General features: G+C 39.3%; 2 protein-coding genes across 4 annotated transcripts in view; one reads left to right on the top strand and one right to left on the bottom strand.

The window, feature by feature from the left end:
• The window catches only part of exoc2 (exocyst complex component 2), a 77,716-nt gene extending 69,885 nt beyond the window's left edge, over window positions 1–7,831 (top strand). For 2 of the 3 annotated variants that reach the window (XM_038291688.1, XM_038291689.1), the window contains exons 23-28: window positions 1,684–1,825; window positions 6,280–6,335; window positions 6,414–6,536; window positions 6,791–6,852; window positions 7,161–7,220; window positions 7,305–7,398. In XM_038291688.1, the coding sequence (XP_038147616.1) occupies window positions 1,684–1,825; window positions 6,280–6,335; window positions 6,414–6,536; window positions 6,791–6,852; window positions 7,161–7,220; window positions 7,305–7,398 (537 nt within the window). Of the gene's footprint in view, window positions 1–1,683; window positions 1,826–6,279; window positions 6,336–6,413; window positions 6,537–6,790; window positions 6,853–7,160; window positions 7,221–7,304 lie in introns of all 3 variants that reach the window. The other variant, XM_038291690.1, reaches the window with a different exon arrangement.
• Window positions 7,832–16,067: 8,236 nt separating this feature from the next.
• On the bottom strand, window positions 16,068–21,351 carry LOC119787750 (interferon regulatory factor 4-like). The gene is made up of 9 exons (XM_038291784.1): window positions 21,285–21,351; window positions 20,900–21,099; window positions 20,254–20,440; window positions 20,097–20,173; window positions 19,671–19,809; window positions 19,472–19,573; window positions 18,651–19,025; window positions 17,937–18,049; window positions 16,068–17,080 (listed from the first exon to the last, which is right to left on the bottom strand). Exons 2-9 carry the CDS (start codon window positions 21,095–21,097, stop codon window positions 16,919–16,921), a joined length of 1,353 nt encoding a protein of 450 aa, XP_038147712.1. The 5' UTR covers window positions 21,098–21,099; window positions 21,285–21,351; the 3' UTR covers window positions 16,068–16,918.
• Between the last annotated feature and the right edge of the window lie 633 nt (window positions 21,352–21,984).

Here is a 21,984-nt window from a genome sequence, read left to right as displayed (position 1 = left end):
TTTAGACTCTTATTAATATGTTGAAAACATAATAGTAGTCTAACGATTGTTTTCCTCAAAGGTTAAAATAGCTAGGAAAAAAAATCCTAGTAATTATCTTAATCCTGCAGTACTTTGTGACATATTATCAATGTTAACATATCAAAAAATAAATAAAAATAGATACACACATGCACAGATCACACATGTAAAAGCACAAATACCAACGAAGGGGATAGTTTAGTGTTATTTTTTGGAAAACATTGATAACAGAAGTGTTATAAGCTGACATTTTTTATGAGCTGATATTTTTTTAACCATGTTTTAAGAAAACAGATGTCTGTAAATATTTAAGTACACGTTTGCTGCTTAAGTAGAACTTAAGAGAAAAAATAACAGCAAACTTTTACTAAGTGTGTGTACTTTATCACAGCAGTTTTGTCAGCTCCGCTAAATTCATGCAAATGTTAAAACCATCCAATGGTGGAAAGACGATATCAATAATGTCAGATAAGAGTGCTGCTATAAAAAATTCAATGCCGTTTCTAAACTATGCAAAGACTATCAGTCTAAAGTGAGAAAAATTACTCACACCCGGAAAACTTGTAAAACTTTTGCAAATTTCCAAGTAAAACGTAATCCAGCAAATTCAGTGCTGAGCTGAGAGAACAGTTTTATGGAAAAAGCATATGTGGCAGGATGACTTGGCTTTGACTGAAACACAGTAGGGCTGCAAGTAACGATTGCTTTGCTAATCAGTTAATCATTCGACTGTTTGTTCGATTAATCGAGTAATAATCAGATAACCAAAGGTTCCTTAAGGAAGATTTTTTTTACAGAATTAAACCTAGTGAAACTAAAACTTTTCCACTTGAGGAGTTCTGGATAGAGCATATTGACAGACAAATGAGTTTTTCTTTAGAAACATTTTGGATTTCTTAAGTGCAAAATGTTTATACTTTTTTTACTGCTCTAAGTTGGTTGCTCTCTTAACTAAAGGCGTGTTTTAGAATCTCTACACAATTAATCGATTGCTGACTTAGCTGACAATAATTTAAATTATTGATTAATTCAGTTAATTGTTTCAGCCCTAAAACACAGCTTAATGCACGGCATTATGTTTGTAGAAAACCAAACAACAAGACCTCCTACCTCCTGTCAGGTATGGTGGTCAAAGAACGATAGCGTGAGCTTGATTTTAGGAGCTATACACCTAACCATCATTCATTCGAACATGAATTCGGGTAACTAATCTGTTATTTTTCCAGCAGTTTAAGCTTAGTCAAAACGAGGTTATCAGTAGAACATTGATCCTAAACATGGAAGTAAACCTATAACAGATTGGCTGAACCCATCCACCCCCAACAAAGAATTAAACAGCTGTGTTGGTGGAGCCAAACTGTTAAAGTGTTTTTATACATAATTTTTGGTTCGTAAGTAATCTGATGTGGAGTTTTATTTACTTTGCTATATTTAAGTACTTCTAAGAAATGTTTCTTGATATATTTTTACTTTAACATATATAGACTTTGCTTTATGAGAAGGGATACTTTCTTTTTATAATGACTCAATGTCATTAAACTGTATTTATTTATATTTAATAGTGGATAAGTCCCTCATGTGTAGTTTTATATGTCCATAATGCCAGATTTATATGTCTATAAAAAGTTTTATATGTCTATGTTTATATGTCTGATGATGCAGGGGAGTGTGGACGCTGTTCGGGAGCTGGACGGGAACCTGTTCGAAGCTTACATTGAGCGACGAGCAGATCCGATCGCAGGTTCCCTAGAGCCCGGCATGTATGCAGGATACTTCGACTGGAGAGACTGCCAGACACCCACAGGTAGTAGACGAGTGACAATTTTCTTCTTTATCTTGATAAAAGCAAGGATTCATATTTGAGAAGGGAATGCACCTACAGCTACCACCAACTGACCCTGACAGCAGCATACAAAAGCCACCAAGAGTCATGTAGCATGAGAACTAGCTGTCTGTGTTCTGATCTGTAGAGTTGTGGTTCATATGTGTCATGTGTGGAGTAAAGCTCTTTGATGGCTTACTGTAAAAATTGTTCTTCTGCTCTGCTTGAAGCTGTCATGGCCTTTATGTTGGATCTGTGGGTGTGTGTGCAAAGGTTTACTTTGACATTTCTATCACCAGATGCACTCCCAACTCAGGTGGAATGTGAATGTAAAATCCGTGGTTTATCTTGAACACAGGATGTGAGACAGCATGAGTATTACATTTTTCAGGTGGGTTGAAGGCAGGTTATCACATAACCTTTCCTAATGACAACCTTGAGCTTTTACTGTAGCCCCTAAGGGTTTGTATGCCTCGGCCACATGTGAAAGCGGAACATTTTGGACTCTAAACCACTGTTCTAGGATATGATACTTTCACTTGTTGCTCTTTGTGTGGGACTCCTGTAAGCGTGTGGGGTGCTGCAAGCATTAAAAATCCGGTTTCAGTACTTTCTTTCTGTTACTGCATTTGGCTGTTTCGTTGTCAAGAGTTCACTGGATGTTATATTTTCAACATTCAATGTTTGCACATTAACCCCCGGCCCCTAACCGCATGGAATCTTCCTCAATGAGAGAAGAAAAAAAAAAGACTAAAAACACCAGAACAGTTACTGGTTTGCATTGCTTCTATTTTTTTGGCTGCTTGTTGTTACGCCTTTCAAATAAAAAAAATAACCCATTGTTGGCTAAAATATCTTGGTTTGGTGACATATGGGGACTGTCAAATTGGCATTATGTACATTTTTCACTGAAAAGTAAAAAATGTACATAATGCCAGCCTGTTAAATGGGTCTGACCTAGCAAACAATCGAAGCGTTATATTAAAGATGGATTTTGTGGATACTGAGAGGCGACTGGCACCCAGCACACCAATGGTTACTCAATTTGAGGTGAAAAAGGTAAAAGAAAAACCTTGTGAAGTTCGAGCGCTAGCTACAAGTTTGAGCAGCAGTTTTATGTTTCTGCCACAGGCGGCAGTATCATTACAAAACTCCATAATGCCTCTTAATGCAAGCTAAAAACTGTAGATAGTTTACACCCTATTAAACTTATACATGGATTAATACCATTTATTTTGTTTTGATGGAAAAAAAGGGCCCTGTTTGTATACAATTCCTTCTCCACAGCTTTGGAAATTGATTCCTGTAAACTCCAATTCATGTAAATTAACCATAAACCCGCTGATTACAAGCATTTCTTTAAGCAGTTGATAGTAACAGTTGATAATAGTAAACCTAATAGCTGCATGTTGAAGTAGCTCAGCCAGCTTTATTCAGATATTGGATCATTTATTTCTCATGATTGTTATTTTTATTTTTTTTTATCTCTGGTATTGAATGATGTGCAGCTGAAATTAGTTGAGGCAGTCACAGTTGAAGACGTGGACTGACTCAAACCCCGAATAACATGGATTCTGATGGACATATGCAGCCCTTGCTTTTTTATCTATACATTTCATTTTGATAGCTGTGTAAAATATTGTAATATATAGTGATTTTGCAATTTAGTGATAGTGTATCGTGAGACATATTGTATTGCAGCACACATTTCAATACTCACCCCTACTGTTGCCCTGACAAAACAAACAAGCAGCTATAAAGACCCCCTCCAGTTTGCTTATCACTGTAGAGTTAGAGTTGAAGATGCTACATACACCTGCTTCAACAAACCCACTGTCATTTAGACAAGGCAGACAGCACTGTGAGGATCGTATTCTTTGATTTCTCCAGTGCATTTAACACAGTTCAGCCTGACTCACATTGTGAGAAACTCCAGAAAACTCGGTGGAGGCATCAACAATCACCTGGATCAAAGACTAACTTAAAAAACAGAGTTTGTTAGACTGAAGGTTTACCTGTCTAATAATGCAGTCAGCAGAACGGGATCACCACAGGGGACAGTTCTCTCTCCAATTCCTTTCACTCTATACACCTCTGGCTTCCAGTACCAGACTGATTCCTGTCATCTGGAGAAATACTCAATGACTCTGCAGCCACTATTTTTAGGATATTTAGTTTTCAAAAACCCTTTCTATTAGAGTTTAGGCCACTGCAAGGTATCGTACTACTTTCTTCAATGCAATAAGAGTCCTTTATTGCATGATAATTACTTTGCATTTTAGCATTTTGAGGAACCCCAGAGGATTATATCATGCTTTGTAAACACCAAACCTTCTGTGGCCTTTATAAACACACTTTTTAGAGTGAAATGTGCTTTTTAACCTTTTAAACAAAAGCCCTTTTGGCTGCAGGTAGTTCTTATCCACAATCAGCAAAACTCACACAATCATAACATATATACTGTCAATCAATGGTTTCAACACTAAAATTACAGCATTATAATGACCTTTGACCTTTTTTACATGAGGACTGTGGTGGCTAGTAATTCAATTCATTTAGTTTATTTATATAGCGCCAATTTGCAAAACAACACCTCACTGGTCAGAAGGGCAAAAAAGGGCATGTATATCCTGCGGAGGATGAGGAGAGCCGACCTGCCCCCACCCATCCTGACCTTCTACAGAAGCACCATAGGGAGCGTTCCGACCAGCTGTCTGACTGTGCGGTGTGGAGGCTGCAGCACCTCAGACTGGAAGAAGGTGAGGAGAGTGATGAGAACAGCAGAGAGGATCATAGGGGCTCCTCTTCCCTATATACAAGACATTTCATGCCAGCGCTGTGTGTCCCAATCCCGTAACATCATAAATGACCCCTCACACCCCCACCATGGACTGTTCTCCCTGCTGCCCTCTGGGAAGATGCTTCGCAGCATCGCTGCAGGTCCAGCAGATTCCGAAACAGCTTCTTCCCCACTGCCATCACACAGCAGAACTGTTGAAAAAACTCTAAATCATGTCACAGTCTCTGCATCAAACTTTCATATTAATGCATTTTTGCACGTTTTTTTTCTCCCACACCGTTTACATTTGATTACTGCTGCACTTTAAGAAATTGAAGAAATGTCAAGACAGCTGTTCAAAATGAAATTTGGTTTTGTATACACTCTGTGTAAAATGACAATAAAAGTAGTCCAAGTCTAAGATCAGTGGATAAACAACTAAATGGACTCTTTAGTGTACGTTGACTTTACACATTTCTATGCAAGTAGCTAATTTTAGTTGCATGCAATGGATTTGTTGGCTTATTACATTTTATTTCTCTTTTCACACGTTACTTTTTGTCCATATGATTGTAAAATTTGCATTTAAAGTTTTTACCATGAAAAAAAAAACATATTATCAGAGGTACAGTACGATAAGCACATGCAGGCAATGAGTGAAAAAGGAAGCAATTTCCTCAGTAGAGGTATGGAAAGGAGGAAAAGTGGAAGATCAACTGTGGAAAAGCAAAAAGAAAAAGATAGGAGTAGCTATTGGAATACAATTGTTCTCTGAGGCGGGAGTTAAATCAGCCAAGTTGATGCACTGCCAGAAGATGACAACAATGGGCAAAAATGCTTACGCCTGCTGTTTGCACCTGGTGCAAAAACTATTTTCTAAATCAAAAAGGACTGAGTCAACAAAGTTATTATGAGCTTTTTTTATATATTGCTTTATTTCAACATGAGCATATGTTTTTGGGGGGCTTTTTTTTTTAGAGGTATAGTATGTGACTAGACCCCTTTAAATCTGACTCAGATGCACTTTCTGTTCTCTGTATCACTACGTGTTTTAACCAGGGATGCAGATACTGATGGTAAAGGTGATTTAACATGCCTAGTTTTAACCTGCTAACACAATTTTACATCTCACCCTGAATCTTCTACACTATCATAAACTTTCCTCCTGTTAATAGGAACTTTAAAAACAAACTTGTAAATAATCTTTAAAACCACTTAAATGAAGCACTATTTCAGTGTCTTTAAGTAATTTATAATCTCAAATAGGTAATTTGTTCTTCAACAACTACAGAAGATAAAATTTGTGTTTTTATTTAAACTTTTAATTATGAATTACAAAATGCATGATCTCTAAGACATGTTTAGATTTGAACCTCAGACTAAGTAAAGCATAAAAGTCAAAAAATAACTAGTAAAACCCAGGCGGCATTATTTTACAATGTTTTTTATTTTTTGCAAATACTGTAGAAGCCAATTTCAAGTTTGGATGGTTTCAGAATCTTCAGATGGTGCTGATGGAATCGGATCTAGATTTTTCTTCTCTATGTGCTTTATTAGTTTAATTAATGCAGAAGAATGTTAAAAATAAAATTCGCATTGCAAAACCTTGACATATTTTCTGCTATTCCATTTTCACTTCCTGCCTCTTCTCCCTCAGGCGTGAGGAACTACCTGAAGGAAGCTCTTGTAAACATCATAGCCGTTCATGCCGAGGTACAAACACCCATGTAAACACCCTTTTTTTTGTGCACTTCCTTTTTCTTTTTTCAAACTCTCTTTTTTCTGCTCCAGGTCTTCACCGTCTCAAAGGACCTGGTTCCTCGGGTTTTGTCAAGAATCGTGGAATCGGTGGCAGATGAGATGTGTCGCCTAATGCAATGCGTGTCCTCCTTTAGTAAGAACGGAGCCCTGCAGGTACACACTGATAGATACACAAGATGAGCTGTTTCTCACTTATAGTAAGACCCTGACTCATAAGTCAACAGCAGACTTGTGGGGGGATCCACCTTTCGTTTCTGATAATGCCACATTTCAGTTCAGTTGCTAACTGCTGTCAGTTGGACATGGTGGCTCGATTTCATGTTTGCTTTGTCTTTCTTTTTCTTTTCTTCTTTTTCTAACCTAACCCCCCCTCTACCACACCCCAACCCACCCCGCTTGACATGCAGGCCCGACTCGAGCTCTGCGCTCTGAGGGACGCCATGGCCGCTTACTTAAACCCTGAGAGCAAGTGAGTACAGCTCTCACACATGCATACCTGGTGATTTATGGCTGTGCATGTCAGAGACATAAATCCTAACAGTCGCACATCCCTCACTACAATCCCTATTTATGTTAGTTGGTGGGTTCTGAAAAGGAAGTGAAAGTAATCTGGTTCTGTTGTGTGCCTGCTGTGTGGTGTGGCTTGTGTGTTCATGTAAGTAGGTTGGCGTGCATGTCAGGATATATGCATAGACTTGCCCTGAACTGTATTCTCTGGTAATAAAGGGGTAATAAACTGGACTTTTTTATAAAATATGATTTTTTTTTTCTTCCCAGAACTATCTTCAAGCAAGCTCTGGACTCACTGCCTCAGTTGCACAGCGGCGCTGATAAAAAGTGAGTTAAAAAGTTGTTTTTTCTGTACATGCAGCACATTTAACAGACTAATATCATGTGCTCTGTATCTGCTTTGGTCTCCAGGTTACTGGAGGAGCTGCTCAACAAATTTAAGAGCAGCATGCAGCTCCAGCTCACCTGCTTCCATCCCTCCAACGTCCAGCCCGTCAAGAGATAATCTCAATCCCCCTTTATTCTCCACCAGACTCCATCGGTTGGCTACAATCTGTGTGAAATCGAATAATAAACTGAAGCCATTATCAGCGCCTTTATCACTTTATTATTTACTCATCTCCCTTTTTTTTTTCACCAGTGTCACTTTCAATTTCTGCTCTACTATGATAAAGCAAGTGTCTGTAAATCTAATCTTGTCAACACTAAATGAGTGGATTTCATTGTTACTGTGCAGGGCAGTCCCATTTGTGTTGGTTATGCTAATCACGTCTGACCATAAATGAGTGCGTGTGGAGATCTCGAGTGAAATAAGAAAGTTCTGGATCACTGGTTGTATGTCGAGTCTCCTGTTATAGAACTAGATTAGAATTTGCTGAGACCATGAAAAGTTCCTCTGATTTTAACTGTGCACTAATAAAATAAACATATGCACCATACTAGTGTTTGTGTTGAATACTCTTTCAGATAAAAATATCTTAAAAGTCCGTTCACTAACTGGCTGTTAATGAGATCTTTATCACTAACCTGTCTCTAACAGGAGCCTTTTAAACTGCTCAGTTAGAATTTTACACATATCTATAGAGAGCATTTTAATTTGACACTCAATATTTTAAATAAACTGTTCCTCTAGAGACAGAAGAAGCAAATTTGTTGAAACTGCCTTTGAATTAGGATGTTTATTAACCCTTAGGAGTTTAAAACCTCAAAGCAACTAAAAATGTGAGAGAAGGACTCGGTGTTGATGATTACATGTAAATGTGTTCAGCCACGCTTGATGCAAGTGTCCAATAAGCTACTGGAAAGGGCGTCTTTGGTCAAGAACCGACTTTTATTTATTTTTTGGTCGTAAACCTCCCTTGCAATCGTTTTGGAAACCCTAAAATGGAGATCAGGTGGACATGCAGAATTCCTCAGGAAAGACATTTTTCTCCTCGAAGAGGTTCTTAACAGAGGGGATATGCTGTTGAAATCATCCAGGTCATAGTCCTTCCAACAAAGTTGCAGCAGAAAATAACGGGGAGAAGATCAAATGAAAAAACATCATCTCATATGTTGCTGGAGTCTCTGAAAAACTCTAGAAGATTTTCTCCAAAAACACAAAAATTCCAGCACATTTCAAACCAAACAAGATCCTTAGAAAGAGGCTATCGCATCATAAGGACAGAATCCCCAGACCTAAGAGGAGCGGAGTCGTGTATGCAGTTCATTGCAGTGAGGAATGCTTTGATCTTTATATTGGAGAAAACAAACCACCTCTCCACAGACGCATGGCCCAACACAGAAGAGCGAACTCCCCTGGACAAGACTCTGCTGTCCACCTACACCTTAAAGGAATAGTTCACCCAAAACATGATTAGCCTTCATTTTCTACTCACCCCCATGCTGAACAACACTCTGGAGTACTTTTTTGATATCTCAAATGCATCTGGAGATCTGGGAGGCTTCTTGCTCTCTGCTGACATTCAAATAATGGAGGTCTATGGTGACCGAGACAGAAAGGTCCATAAAAGTCCACAAAAAACGTGTCAATATTCCTCCATACTGCTCGTCCAATGTATTCCAAGTGTCCTGAGTGGGTAGCATCCAGAATTTACTCGAAACAAAGTCATTTAGAATGTTTTTAGAGCATAAACAGTAGTGTATAGGATTTCCTGAAAGCGCGCACATGCGCGCTCACGACGCTACGGAAGCCGGCAGACCAAACCAGCGCATTCAGCTCGGCAAAGAACTCATGCTCTTCCTCAACACTGAAGTCCTCAGACATTTTTCTTTCGTTGTTTCTTTGCACAGGTAAACAGCACATTTCTTCTTCTACGCTTGCATTATTGGCAGAGCAGACACTGAATGCGCACTTTCATCTGGTTTGGTCTGCCGGCTTCCGTAGCGTTGTGAGCGCGCATGTGCGCGCTTTCAGGAAATCCTATACACTACTGTTTATGCTCTAAAAACATTCTAAATGACTTTGTTTCGAGTAAATTCTGGATGCTACCCACTCAGGACACTTGGAATACATTGGACGAGCAGTATGGAGGAATATTGACACGTTTTTTGTGGACTTTTATGGACCTTTCTGTCTCGGTCACCATAGACCTCCATTATTTGAATGTCAGCAGAGAGCAAGAAGCCTCCCAGATCTCCAGATGCATTTGAGATATCAAAAAAGTACTCCAGAGTGTTGTTCAGCATGGGGGTGAGTAGAAAATGAAAGCTAATCATGTTTTGGGTGTACTATTCCTTTAAGGAAGAAGGACATTTTCCTTCGGGGACCAGAATGTCCACATTATGGACAAAGGAGACAGGCGGTTTAAAGGGGTGTGAAGGAAGAGAGAAAAACCAACCTTAAACAGCGTGTGGACTCAGGTTCATGCTCTCATAAAGCTGCAACAGCAGTGATAGAGTTGATTCCTTCCCGCTAGCATCTCAAACCTCGTGTCTATGCAGGGGACCAAGACATTTCGCCTGCGCAGCCAGGCCTATAATGACCCTGACCACTCCCTATTCAGAGGCATGGGCCAGTATCGGGTCTTGCAAGCCAACAATGACCTCTACAACCCCTCATTACAAACAGGTGGACCTGTTTTTTCGGTTCAGTTTGCATGTTTTCTAAGCCATAACACGGCTTTGTTGGGCTACTTTATAAAGCTTGGAACTCAACGCCAATCCAGAAATTTTGAATTGTAAAAACTTCCTGGATGGGAAGCGAAACATCTTTAAACTTGGAAAACAAAGTCTATTGTTTTGTTTTTTAACTTTGTACATAACATAGGGGGGGAAATACTAAGTTATTAAAATCAATGTTCAACATAGAAAATATTGATATTTCCTAGATTAAAAATATAACTAACTTCTTCCACGTGCCTCATGGAAAACGTATCCAGTGGTATTTCCCTCCTGTACTACTAATGTTAGTAGTATTCAGCATGTAAATGTCTTTTGTCTCTAGAAAATGCATGTCTCTACAATGCAGAGTTCAACAGGAGATGTCTGTGATATTGGAGGGTGATGACTTTTGAAGACTTTTTTTTTTTTTTTAAGCACTGCTCAGAGTTCCCATGCAGAGGATTTCTAGAAGCATCATTGATAACCTAACAGAGGTTCAGGATCTGCTTTTGTCATCATGGACAGCCTCCCACTTTGTATTTACTATTTTTTGTCCTACCACCCTTAAGATGTGGCAGGACGCCTAAAATAACTACCTCCTACCTGGGTATTGATGGTGACCTTAATTTGCCTTTTACATTAGGAGGTCATTACAATATGGATACCTAACAGCCTTATATAAATGATCAAATATTAGAGGATAGATCACATCTTAAAGATCAGATGATCTGATAAACAGTGAATGACCCTCACATGGCGATTTTACATGTCTGGCCATAATTAACAGCCACATCAAATACCCTTAGACAAATCAGAGCTACATACATTTTCCCTGATGAAGTCATACACTCAGCTGCAATGTCTTTAAGTATTTTTCTCTAGTTTGGGGCTGGAACCTGTTTCAGAAATTCATGCATCTGCTGCAGATTTACTGGTTGCACATCCACGCCCTGTTGCACCACTTTCCTAAGAGGCTCTATTGAATGGAGACCTGGTGTCTGTGAGGTACTAGGATCTTATTTTCAGGTTTATTTGTCAGATTATTTGGGTTTTGTGACATGGTGCTTTACCCTGCTGAAAGTGTGTGTTGCAGAAAGCCTTCATACTATCATTCCATACTATGTATGTCAAATTCTGACCAATGAATGGCGTAACTGAAATGGAGACCTATTTAACCAGGAGTCGACTTCCAATTTGCAATTTTCCAGTTTTGGTGAGCCTTAGCAAACTGTAGCCTTAGTTTCCCATTTTCTGTGGTCTGCTCACAGCTCATCTGCTCTATGATTTGACTCTTTGTGTTTTTTTAATGAGTTGTTACTTAAGCGAATGCTTTCTTTATATCACCCCCATCTGTAAAAGATGACTGCGTGCAAAAATCCCAGTAAATCAGCAGTTGAAAAACTCAGTTGGGTCTTCACATACTATTTCAAGTTAACTGTGTCCCTTTTTCAGATGCTCGGTTTAAGCTTCAGTGAATCGCCACCACATCTAGATGACTAATTGTGTTGAGTTTCTGTCTAGTGATGTGTGTTAATAAGCAATTGAACCGTTGTAACTGATAAGGTGACCACTATGTCTGAACCAAGATCTGAAAGTTTATAACGGAGCCATTTCAAGTCAGACTTTAAATTTAGCTTAGATGTGAGCCAGGAACTACAGTAGGAATGCAGGCATGCATGCAGACGGTTGGTCTGTGTGCAATTCAGTTCCAAAAAAGCAGCTTTCATTATTCATTTCTAAAGCCTCAGCTCGTCTCCTTGCACATGCTGTCCATCATGTCAGAATCTTGTGCTGCAGGATGGAGGCTGGGTTCAGGGCGTATGCAGGGTGGGGTAGGTGTGTGCCGTTAGTCAAGAGGGACCGACTTCGTTATTTTATCCCTGATAAAGATGGCTGTGGGTGTAGGGAGTTACAATGCGGGCATTGCTGTAGCTGAAAGCAGTCATGTAGAGAAGGAGACGCCTACAGCTCACATGAGGAGGTTTGATAGGATGAGAGAGGTTATTTGAGGACAGACTCGATGTGTTGCCGAGGTTGACCCATTAAATTTCAACTTCTGAATGTACGAACCGCAAATTTCTCTGTTATTTTTTCTTCTTCTTCAGATTTCTGTTATCGTCTGCATTCACACACCTGAGGCTGCTTTTTTTCTGACTTGGTTTCCCATCTTCAACTAGGGGAAAGCCATGCAGCGCAGACAAGAGTTGTTTTGATCGTCTGTGTTCTAATCTTAGCTCTCTTTCCTCCCACGGATTCATTCACAAAACGGGTTCAAAGCCAAGAACCTTATCCGCTCCTCAGCAGGCCCTTTTTTTTTTTACAGTAACGGGTAAAAAAAAGGGAGAGTTTTTCTTTTTTATAATGTTTTTACTCTGTTCCATTCAGGAGGGAAAAAAAATCACAACAACAGGTGAAAAAGTTCTTTGACGTGATGTTTTCTTCAGAGTGGGTAAATAAGCCGATGGAGAAATTTGATGCACCAAGGAGAATCTGTTTCTTCTCACCTTTGTTATGGAGCATATTTTATCTCTTTTATTAAGAAAAAAGTCCCCGTTACTAGTAAGAAGCACAGAAATGCTGTTTAAATATGCAGCAACAGACAACCCTAATATATAAAAATGTTCTAGTGTTTGAGTGAAGCTAATGTCTGATTGCATACTAGAAAAATCTGTCTTTCTTTCATTTTTTAGGTGAGGTTGTGTGGAATATTTATGAGGAGTCATTATCTTAGCAGTTGCTAAGATAAAATCAAGTAAAAATCCTTCTGTTCAAGTCAAGCTAACTTGTTGATTGTCTTTTGTTTTTTTTACATTTTGTTTATGAGATTGAAAATATTGTTTTAGAAAAATCACCAGCTTAGTTTCTAGTCTTGTGATGTTAGGTTTGGGGATGATTCCTGTGACATTAGGGTTAGTAGATTGCAGAAAGATGAGGACAATGTTCAAAAGCATGCGCTTGAGTCATGATATATAATAAGATACAGAAGATGGTGTAACACCGGCCCAGCTCTGGCTGCCAAACTGGCGTCTAGCGTGGGAAAAAGTTTAGCAGGGTTTGCGCTTTCTACTTTCTAGTTCTAGGGCAAATCTTGCGCTCCGTGCATATAACAAACTTTTCAGTCTCCAATGGCTAAGTTTTTTTCCTTTTTTATAAACTGATCCAAGTTTAGATTGCTAGACGTTCTGATACTGTTGTGTATGGGGTAAGGTCAATAACACATATGCATTAGGGGTGGAACAGTTCGGTTCACGGTTTCGTGGTCACGGTTTTCGGTGGTCCCATACAGCAGACCTATAAAGTGTTGCTGGCACGTCTTCCAACTCCTGTTCTTTCCCACTCGCCATACCCACACAAAACTCCACAACAACTGATTTTTTTCTGCTACACCCGGCTACGCTGCTTCGCTTCTTCTTCTTCTTGTGTGTCGCTGAATGTGTGCATTGATGACTGAAAGACATCTTCTGCCTCCATTTATCTGTTTACTACAGTGTGTTGAATTCTTGTTAATGTGTTTTTAAAGACATTTCAATTAGTAGAAAAAAATTGCGGTGGTGGAATATAAAAAACGTCAAATCAACCTAAACTTTTGCGACCCCTATGCAGTACCTCTGTGTACCCCCTAGGGGTCGCAGATCCCCTGTTGAAGACCTCCAATTTAGAAAATTAGGAAGACATTTTGCAATTTAGTCCAGTCAGCATTTTCATAAGTTAACGGTATAGTGGGAAGGATGTTCTTTGTCCATGTAGATCAGCAAAATAAGTGGTCCTCCTAATTGTCAGTCATTCGGGTAATATGTTTACATAAGGCCGTCCTGCGTGCACCTTTATGTGCTGAGCTACGGTTTCAGCCAGTCCTTGAAGCTCGCCTTTCTCACACGGTTCTTTGCAAATGGCCGAGGGTCACAAGAGCAAAATTGTCTACGAAGAGTATGAGAAGAAAAGAATGGGCACAGAAGAGAGAAACAAAACCAGAGTGTTTTTAGGAGATTCTTTCACTCAATGGCGTGCACTGAAAGCACAGGTCGGGCTTTTCACTAATGGCTCGGTTGTAAAGTTTGCACTCGACAGGTAAAGTTTGGCATGCTATTTGGAGAAATCCATTTCACATCACTGCTAGTAAAAGTTAACTATCTCTATATTGTAACTTTCCAAGGAAGATAACTTAATTTATTTTGTAAGTACAAGAATGTCATGCTTTTTTTAATGTACCAGTAGTCTTATTTAGGGGGAAACATTTATATATGAATATAGTTGAGATGAGATCCATCTGAGCTACCGTCTTATTGCATTCCTGCACCTCCTCGAGGAGAAATGGGCTTGTGCATGCTCTCGATGCATTTAATAGGCATTCCCTCTCTGAAGCGGGTTCAGGGTTGTGCTTTTCTTTTTTAAAACATGGAGAGAGCGGGTGTTTTCACTACACCTTTAAAGGAATAATACTTGTTTTTTTATCTAAACTAAAGTCGCCAGAGAGAGTTTGGAGAATCACGTGAAAATTGCAACCAACTTATCGCCTTCCTCATCAAGCAGCCAATCAGAGCATAGTTCTAGCAAAACTTTTTAAATGCACAATTCTGCATGCAGGCTAAATGCCCTAATAATAATTTATAAATTATTAAATAAGCAACATTTTTTAAAGAAATACATAAGTAAATGAGAAACGATTTATATATTTGAGAAAAAAAATTCTAACTTTATATGATGAAGATGCTTATTGAGTTACTATTTTTTTTTAATATACCTTTTGCTGCTTATGTTGTGTTAGATTTACCTTGGAACTGGCAAGTTAGTAATGTAATCTCCAAGACGTTGGTGTATCAGTTTCCCACTTTTAGAGGCTCATATTAGTGATTGTTTGTTTTATAGTCGCTACAACTACTCTCACAACTATAATAATGAAAAAAATGTTTAATTCTGTTTTGCGCTTTTTAACAAATTTTAAACGTCTAATCTTACAAACACCTAAAAGTGCTGCATAAAGGTTTGCATATGAAGATTGCATATTAAATACAGACGCTGTTTATGGTTTTGTTGCCTGAACTTTCGGACTCAGGAAAGCTAAATCCAAATACGTTCAAGTTCTAATTTCCTACTCCGAGCCTGAACATTTAGACTTCCAAATAGAAATGGAGCTTGCAGAGAAAAATAATCCTAAGCGTTCAGCTTTTTCAAGAATTAGTTTATGTCTTTTCGTATATCCCCACATCTTCTCAGAATATGGTGAGTTGTCCTCACCTATATGTTGACTCATAATTTCTTGTAGTTGCTGTTTTTGGGATTAGACCAGGGGATTACCATGTCACAATTAATCAGTGAAAGGAGGCAGAGAGCCCTTTCTGCAAGCAACTCATCATAGCAACTGTCTGGTAAAGATGGTGATGACAAAGCCTTTTATCTGAAATACAAAGATATACATAGAAAATTATATTGAAAAACCAGGAATAGTTCTGAGCCTAACTTCATTATATAAATATGCATATTATCACACAAATGTATGTTTGATAACATCTAGTATAAGTGTAGTTCACATGGTCAGTGTGATAAAATAATGCATCACACTAGTAGGATTGTTTAGGTTTGTTTGAAGGTTTTTCACGTCCACAAATATGTGTTCAAAATGCTTAGATTAAGACTTTTCTGAGAAAGAAAAGCTGTTTCCTTCACTTGCTTTAAAGGTGGTTTTCAAAGTAATTCCATAAGGCTTGTTTTTTAAACCTAACCTCATCACTTGATGACATCCTCTTCCCTGCTCATGTTTTGAATTGTATTTCGCCTTACAGAAATGTTTTTGTGGTGTCTTTTTTTGGTTGTTTCCCATAAAAGTGGAAACATTTCTGCAAGCAGAAGCCAGGAAGGCTTTTTTACCCAGATCTAGTCGGAAAGCGTGGCCAACCTCTTCCTCTCTTGACGCCCTTCTTGATGTCATCGCGCTGTTTGCGATAACCCGGCGTTTGATTAACCAGCGTCATCCTGCATGTGAACCACACTTCCTGCTCAAACCACGCACAGATAGTACTGACTTTATCCAGAGAGCTCACAATTATGAAAAAGAGCCTGTTTATCACAGTTTATTGTTGTTTTATTATTGTTTTTGTTTTTTTACAAACTGGGGTTAATGATATTCAGATTAACCCAAGGTTCATTCAAATGTAAAACTTTATAGTTTTCAATTTATAAATGAAAATACAAGTTAAAAAGCTTATCTACATTCAGCTCCCTGAGTTTCTCATATAAACAATAGTAATAGTGTCCACTAGCAAAAATATATATATTTCTACAAAAAAATACTATTTACAAGAGGTTTTTAAATAAAATAAAAAAAATGTACAGCTTGTTATCCTAGCTCATATTGAGATGTGTAGACAGAATGCATGTTTAATGATGTTAATTACGTACAAACATTTCCTTTTAAAATTTTGGTTCTGACAAGTATAAACGTTTTGTCTTTGGTGGATTTTGCAAGAATAGCATGGAGTCACGCTAGCAACTTTGGTTTGGCTTTAAGGCTATGCTATCAAAGGCTAAGCTAACCATGTCCTACTCACATCTTATGATACGAGGATGGAGTTTATAATTTAATCTCCTTAAAGGGAAATTAAAGGTGCATTTTGCACATTTAGCACAGAATTCTTTTTGTACAATCACTGTCGCTGTCAGTTTCAGTTCCCTAAGAAAACAATGTGTGTTTAAAATAAAAGTTATCCATCATTTTATCACGCTATGACATATTCTGTCACATGTAGATACACAGAATTGATAACAGGGTCGACAGCTGCAAAATAATCAGTTTATGTACATTGCCGTCCATGTTTGACCATTGGTCCCCGAGTTTTGCGGCCATGTTTCTTTTTTTTCTTCTTTTTTTTAAATGCTTTTGTTGCTTCGTTAAGGTTTTTTTAACAGTCACTCAAGGCACTCATGGTTCACTCTTGGAGGCTGCTACTGTGATGATGCGTGATAGCTCTTGGATAGTCCTCAGTGGCGTTTAGATGCTCTGTTACTGCAGGATGCTCGTAGCCGCGGTAGTAATGGCCGCCCGTCTGCTGGGCGTAGTACAGGAGCTGCCTGGCGAATAACGGTTCCACCTGAAATGCACAGGGCAGAAAGAAAAGGTCAATATCAACATTTTGCTCTTTCTGCAGTGATTTTGAGTTTTAATCAGTGAAGCTAAAGATTAATGTTTGAAACTCAGAGCTTTGACAGGATAAAAGCTTTAGATGACTTGGTGCATTTATCAGACTATTGCTTCTAAGGCTATAAAACATTTTGGACTACATTCAGTTTTTTCTACCCTCCCCTTACTTTCAACTCTTTTATGCACAAATTATATATAAAATGAAACAGGGATGTTTAACAAGCAGTCATGAAATCAAAATGGGTCAATTTGGTATTTGTCTAATATCAATCATAGAAGGCTAAAGGTTAATGTTATTGCAACATGCTGGCCAACAACTTCTGTATTCTTATTAGTTTTTGCCATTATTTCTAAACAATGTGTGAAAATGATCCAAAATACATAGAGAAACTATGTGTTTGTGTTGATTTATAATACATTTTACCACCTTAGCCTCTTTAAATCAAAGCCTCTGAGAGTATTTGAGATTGTTTGGGTGTGTAGTTTCTGATCATTATGTCCTAAATTAATTCATCAGCTTTCACTTTATATTGTTTCAGAAATTCAAGATGTGAAAGGTAAAAAGGCTGGAAAAAGGCTGATGATGATTCTCAGTAACTATTCCGAATCTAAATTTAGTTTGAAACCAAAGCTTGCATCTTGGCAATGAAGAAGTTCCTGCAGACTTTCAAATCCTATTTTTCAGTTTTGAAGCTAAAGTTAAATGTCCAGCGTTATTTTTTGAAACCTTTCAAATTAAAGCTTTGATTTTGACCAGTAAGTCAAATGCATGGTTAGGTTCACTAAAAATGGGGCTAAGCAATCACCTGGACTGTGAGGGTACGCCTTTGTCTCTGAGGATCCAAACACTCGTCGCCAAAACTCAGCAGGACCTGAAAGCGACTGGGCGGCCGTCCATGGAGCCCGAAACTCTGGATCTCTGGTTGGTGGGAAACAAGACGAATTCACCTCATTATTAGCTTTGGTATCTAAAGTAGATCTAAGCAGGCAAATGATTTCAGCAGAATTTCTCTTGAAGTGGCATGACATTTTGGGGTGAATCGAATGGAAAGTCCTGGTCACATTAAGTATGCAAATACAATTAGCTGTCAGTCACAGCTGGGGATGTCACAGTGCATGTGGGTGGGGATGATGTGGTGCTGCAGAGAGTCATGTGACTGACAGCTTATCATGAAATGCTTCTTTAAGAAGGTCACCACAGCTTTTCTAAGACACTGTAAATGGGCCTTTTCCAGTAAATGAGCTGGAACTTTAGTACTTATTGAAATGTCACAATCAAAACTGTTCTTTGATTTGGTGTTTTTAAATGGTTTCTGATTATAACCACATCAGTTTAGTTATGTTAGCCTCTTTTGTTCTCTTAAAAGAGGAAATGAGTAGGGAAAACTTTAAAAGTTCAGTTTTTTTAACACAATTTTGCTTCAAAATATATATTTGAAAACAAGTGTCTTTGACGCTTTTAATCTTTAGGGGAGAAAATCTATCTATAAAGGATTTTTACTTTTATTTTGAATTGTTACCTGTAAGGTAGTCCTGTGTGTGTAGAAGTTTGCAGGTGACATCTTTGTCCAGTTTGTTGGGCTTGTCTCCGTACGGCGAAGGGCCTCCCTGCCAGTAAACCCTACTCTGACAAAACCTGCGGGCGTAGAGTCCATCTGCACCCATCCACAGCAAGACCCCCCTTTCCAGGCCGGACGGTGGGCTGGGGGGACACTCATCCGCTCTCCTCTGGGCAGAGAGGGCGTCCACAGGTAGCGGCACAACGTCAGGTCCACCCGGCGACAGGTAAGGCTTCTCTGGGGCACCCGGGGTGATGTGGCACCCCTCTGGACTGGAGGTGGTCACCTCCCTCACCAGTGTGTCTTGTACATAGACCAACACATGGAGGCGGAAATCTGTTCACAAAGGGAAAATAGAAGGTAAACAAACATTTTGATGTGTTTGTCATCGACAAAATCAGATTGTTGAAAACATTTTCGAAAAATGTATCCAGGTTAAAGGCAACCTCAAAGAAACACATTCTGCTTTTTAGGAAACAGGATCTGTGTTGCAAGATTGGTGTCATACTTTAGATCTTAGACACCCCATTTCCATACTTGCATCAGAAAATGTTTTATACAATGATCTTGAACAGATTTGTGTTAAGATAAGTTTTATGCATTACCTATTTAGAAAAAAAAACAACCAACTAATAATTGAAGATTTTAATTGAATTTAACGGATGCAGTGAATGCATTTTTTCTGCAGCACAGTCATAGGCAATTGTTGGAATCAGATCTGGCCTCTGGCCCACGCCTGGCGTGAGAGGTGAAAAGGTGAAGTGAAAGTGTATTTCATGCACCTGAGAGCGCCTCTGCTGATCTGATGCTTGCGTCCAGCGGGAAGGGAGATGGCTGACTGTCTGCGGGACTGTAGGAGTAAATGGAAGCTCTGAGCTGGTATCCTGCACAGAAAGAGGAACAGAGTCGAGCTTAACATGCCAAAAAGTGGATGTAGAACAGACTGGGCCCATGCAGCTGTTACAGAGCAGAGTGACTTACCGTTCTCCATGGATGGGGTCTGCCACTGCAGGCTGCGTGGGGGACAGGGGCACTGGTTGAAGGACAGCTCAGGCAGGGACGGCTGCTCCGGGCAGTAATCTCTCCAGCTGCATTCAGGGCTTGGCATGAACTGTGGCATCTGTAGACAAACACATTTATCCAGCTTATTTTTTTTTTTAAATAATCATACTATACACAATGATATTTTTTTAAAGTTTAGTTCTATTTTTTGTACTTTTTTTAAGGACTGTCTTCCCTGCTGCAGCACATTGTTTTCAAATGCTTGTTCAGCATCATTCAACACATCATAAAGCTGTTATTTATCTGTTCATTCATGCATGCACAATATCCTATGGTTCATTCAGCAGCATGTCTGCTGTCCCTCCAAGTCCCCGCCCTGCTCATTTTCATGTGCATGTTAATTACCTGAGCTGGTACAGTGGGGTAGGGATGATGCATCGGATAGCTCACTGGGCTCAGAGGACTGTCCTCCTGCCTGGGCCCTGTGCGCAAAGAGGAAAGGGTTTAACATGGAGCACATTTCCAGATCAAACTCATGCATCACGGCATTAGGATCACTGACTTTTCTTGGCGCCCTCAGGGATGATGCGGTACACTTTGTATGGGTCAGAGATGTCCAGCTGGCTTCTCTCCACCAGCTCCTCAAAGTCGTTGCTCTTGTTGAGAGCGCAGCGCAGGCGTGTCTTCCAGGTCGGAGGGTCTGGCTTGTCGATCCCCTCCCGAAACTTGCCCTTAAAAAGCGCCCATGCCTGCAGACAAGAAGCAGGGAGAAGATTAAATAATGACCATAAAAGACTCACTTAGTCAGTTTAAGTTTCTACTTGGTTTAAGGGAAAGAATGCAGGCTGGAATTTGATTTAATTCAGATTTTATCTTCTTTTTAACGAACTGCAGCCTTTTATAATCAGGTTGGAAATAAATTAAATGTAAAAGACAACTATAAAATGTGCCAAATTGAGAACAAAAAAGCTGATTATAGATTTGATCCATTTAGCTTTTTTTCTCTTATAAGATGAAATTAGTTTAACTTTTTTTCCTGTTTACAGAATGCATGCTCTCTGGATGAACAAATTTACATAAACTCTGCAGATCAGCAGAAAATCACCCTGCATTTATAATTACACCGCAAATTAAACTAGAATGTATTCTTTAGGCCTATTTATAAGCATTTTATTAAACAGCAGGTCTGCGGCCTAAATGTTCAGTACCTTGAAAAGCGCGGCATCCTCATCCCGGTTATAATCCTGTTTCCCGGCGTGTTTCCATGGTATCCTAAAGATGCTCTTTTCATCGTTCTCCCACACCAGGCCGGGATACTTCCCGCAGTCCACCTGCTCGATCAGCCACTGGCGCAGCTTCCCGTTGCCGCTGCTGCCGGAGCCTCCGTAATCCACTTCAGAGTTCATCTCTGCGCAAATAACAAAAACAAAACTCCGCTTATAGATCCTCTACTTAATGTGATAGAATGTGTAGGCTGTGAAAGCACGCAATCAAAAGTTGTAAAAGTGAAAAAAGAAAAAAAAAGATCGCTATAAACGTGGACTCCCACGCGGACTAGTTCAGCTCTTGGATCCGATTCGAGGCTCTTCTTACCTGCGAAACTCGAAACCCGTGAAGTTTTGAAATCTGTCAGTGTCTGAAAGCCCTCACCATTCCGGCGGGCCCGCTTAAATCCCCGCAGAACGATGAGAAGAAGGAGGGGCGGAGACAGGAGGAGGATGCTGAGGAGAAGGAGGAGGACGCACCTGCCGGAGTTGCGCCTCCTGCGAAGCTTATCAGCGCCGCGCGCGGCGGCGCATCTCCAGTAAGACAGACAGCAGGGGAAACCCTGCCGGCGTCAGCCTGCAGAGTCACACAGCCGCACGGTGGAAAGTCAGAGGACTGGAGACCAAAACAGTTCTTTGAAATGATAAAGATTTACAAAAAAAATTGAGCTGCGGAGTGATCCTACGGGAGAAATGATGCGCAGAAAAATCATTTCCCGCTGGAAGAATCAACCGATAAAATACCTGGTTTATGGTTTGAAATATACCTGTGGGAAAATAAAAGCTCTGTGACATATTTAAGGTTTTAAATAAGGTCATCAATAACATGAGAAAACCAATATAGGCCAACAGTATTTGCTTTAACTGTACTGAAAATAGAGAAAGTGTCCATAAAATTCTGAAGTAAATAGTTTATTATTTTATTATTATATGAACTAAATATGTTTTTATTGTATTCTTTAATAACATTTTTGGGGTTTTTTCTACATTTATTTTCCTGCTTACTTGTTTCTTAATTCTGATTTGCA

The sequence above is a fragment of the Cyprinodon tularosa genome, unplaced genomic scaffold, assembly GCF_016077235.1.
Source record: "Cyprinodon tularosa strain WSP-4 unplaced genomic scaffold, ASM1607723v1 ctg30, whole genome shotgun sequence".
Taxonomy (NCBI): Eukaryota; Metazoa; Chordata; class Actinopteri; order Cyprinodontiformes; family Cyprinodontidae; genus Cyprinodon; species Cyprinodon tularosa.
The sequence above is the reverse complement of the archived record's forward strand: the minus strand, read 5'-3'. Positions and strand labels throughout refer to the sequence as shown.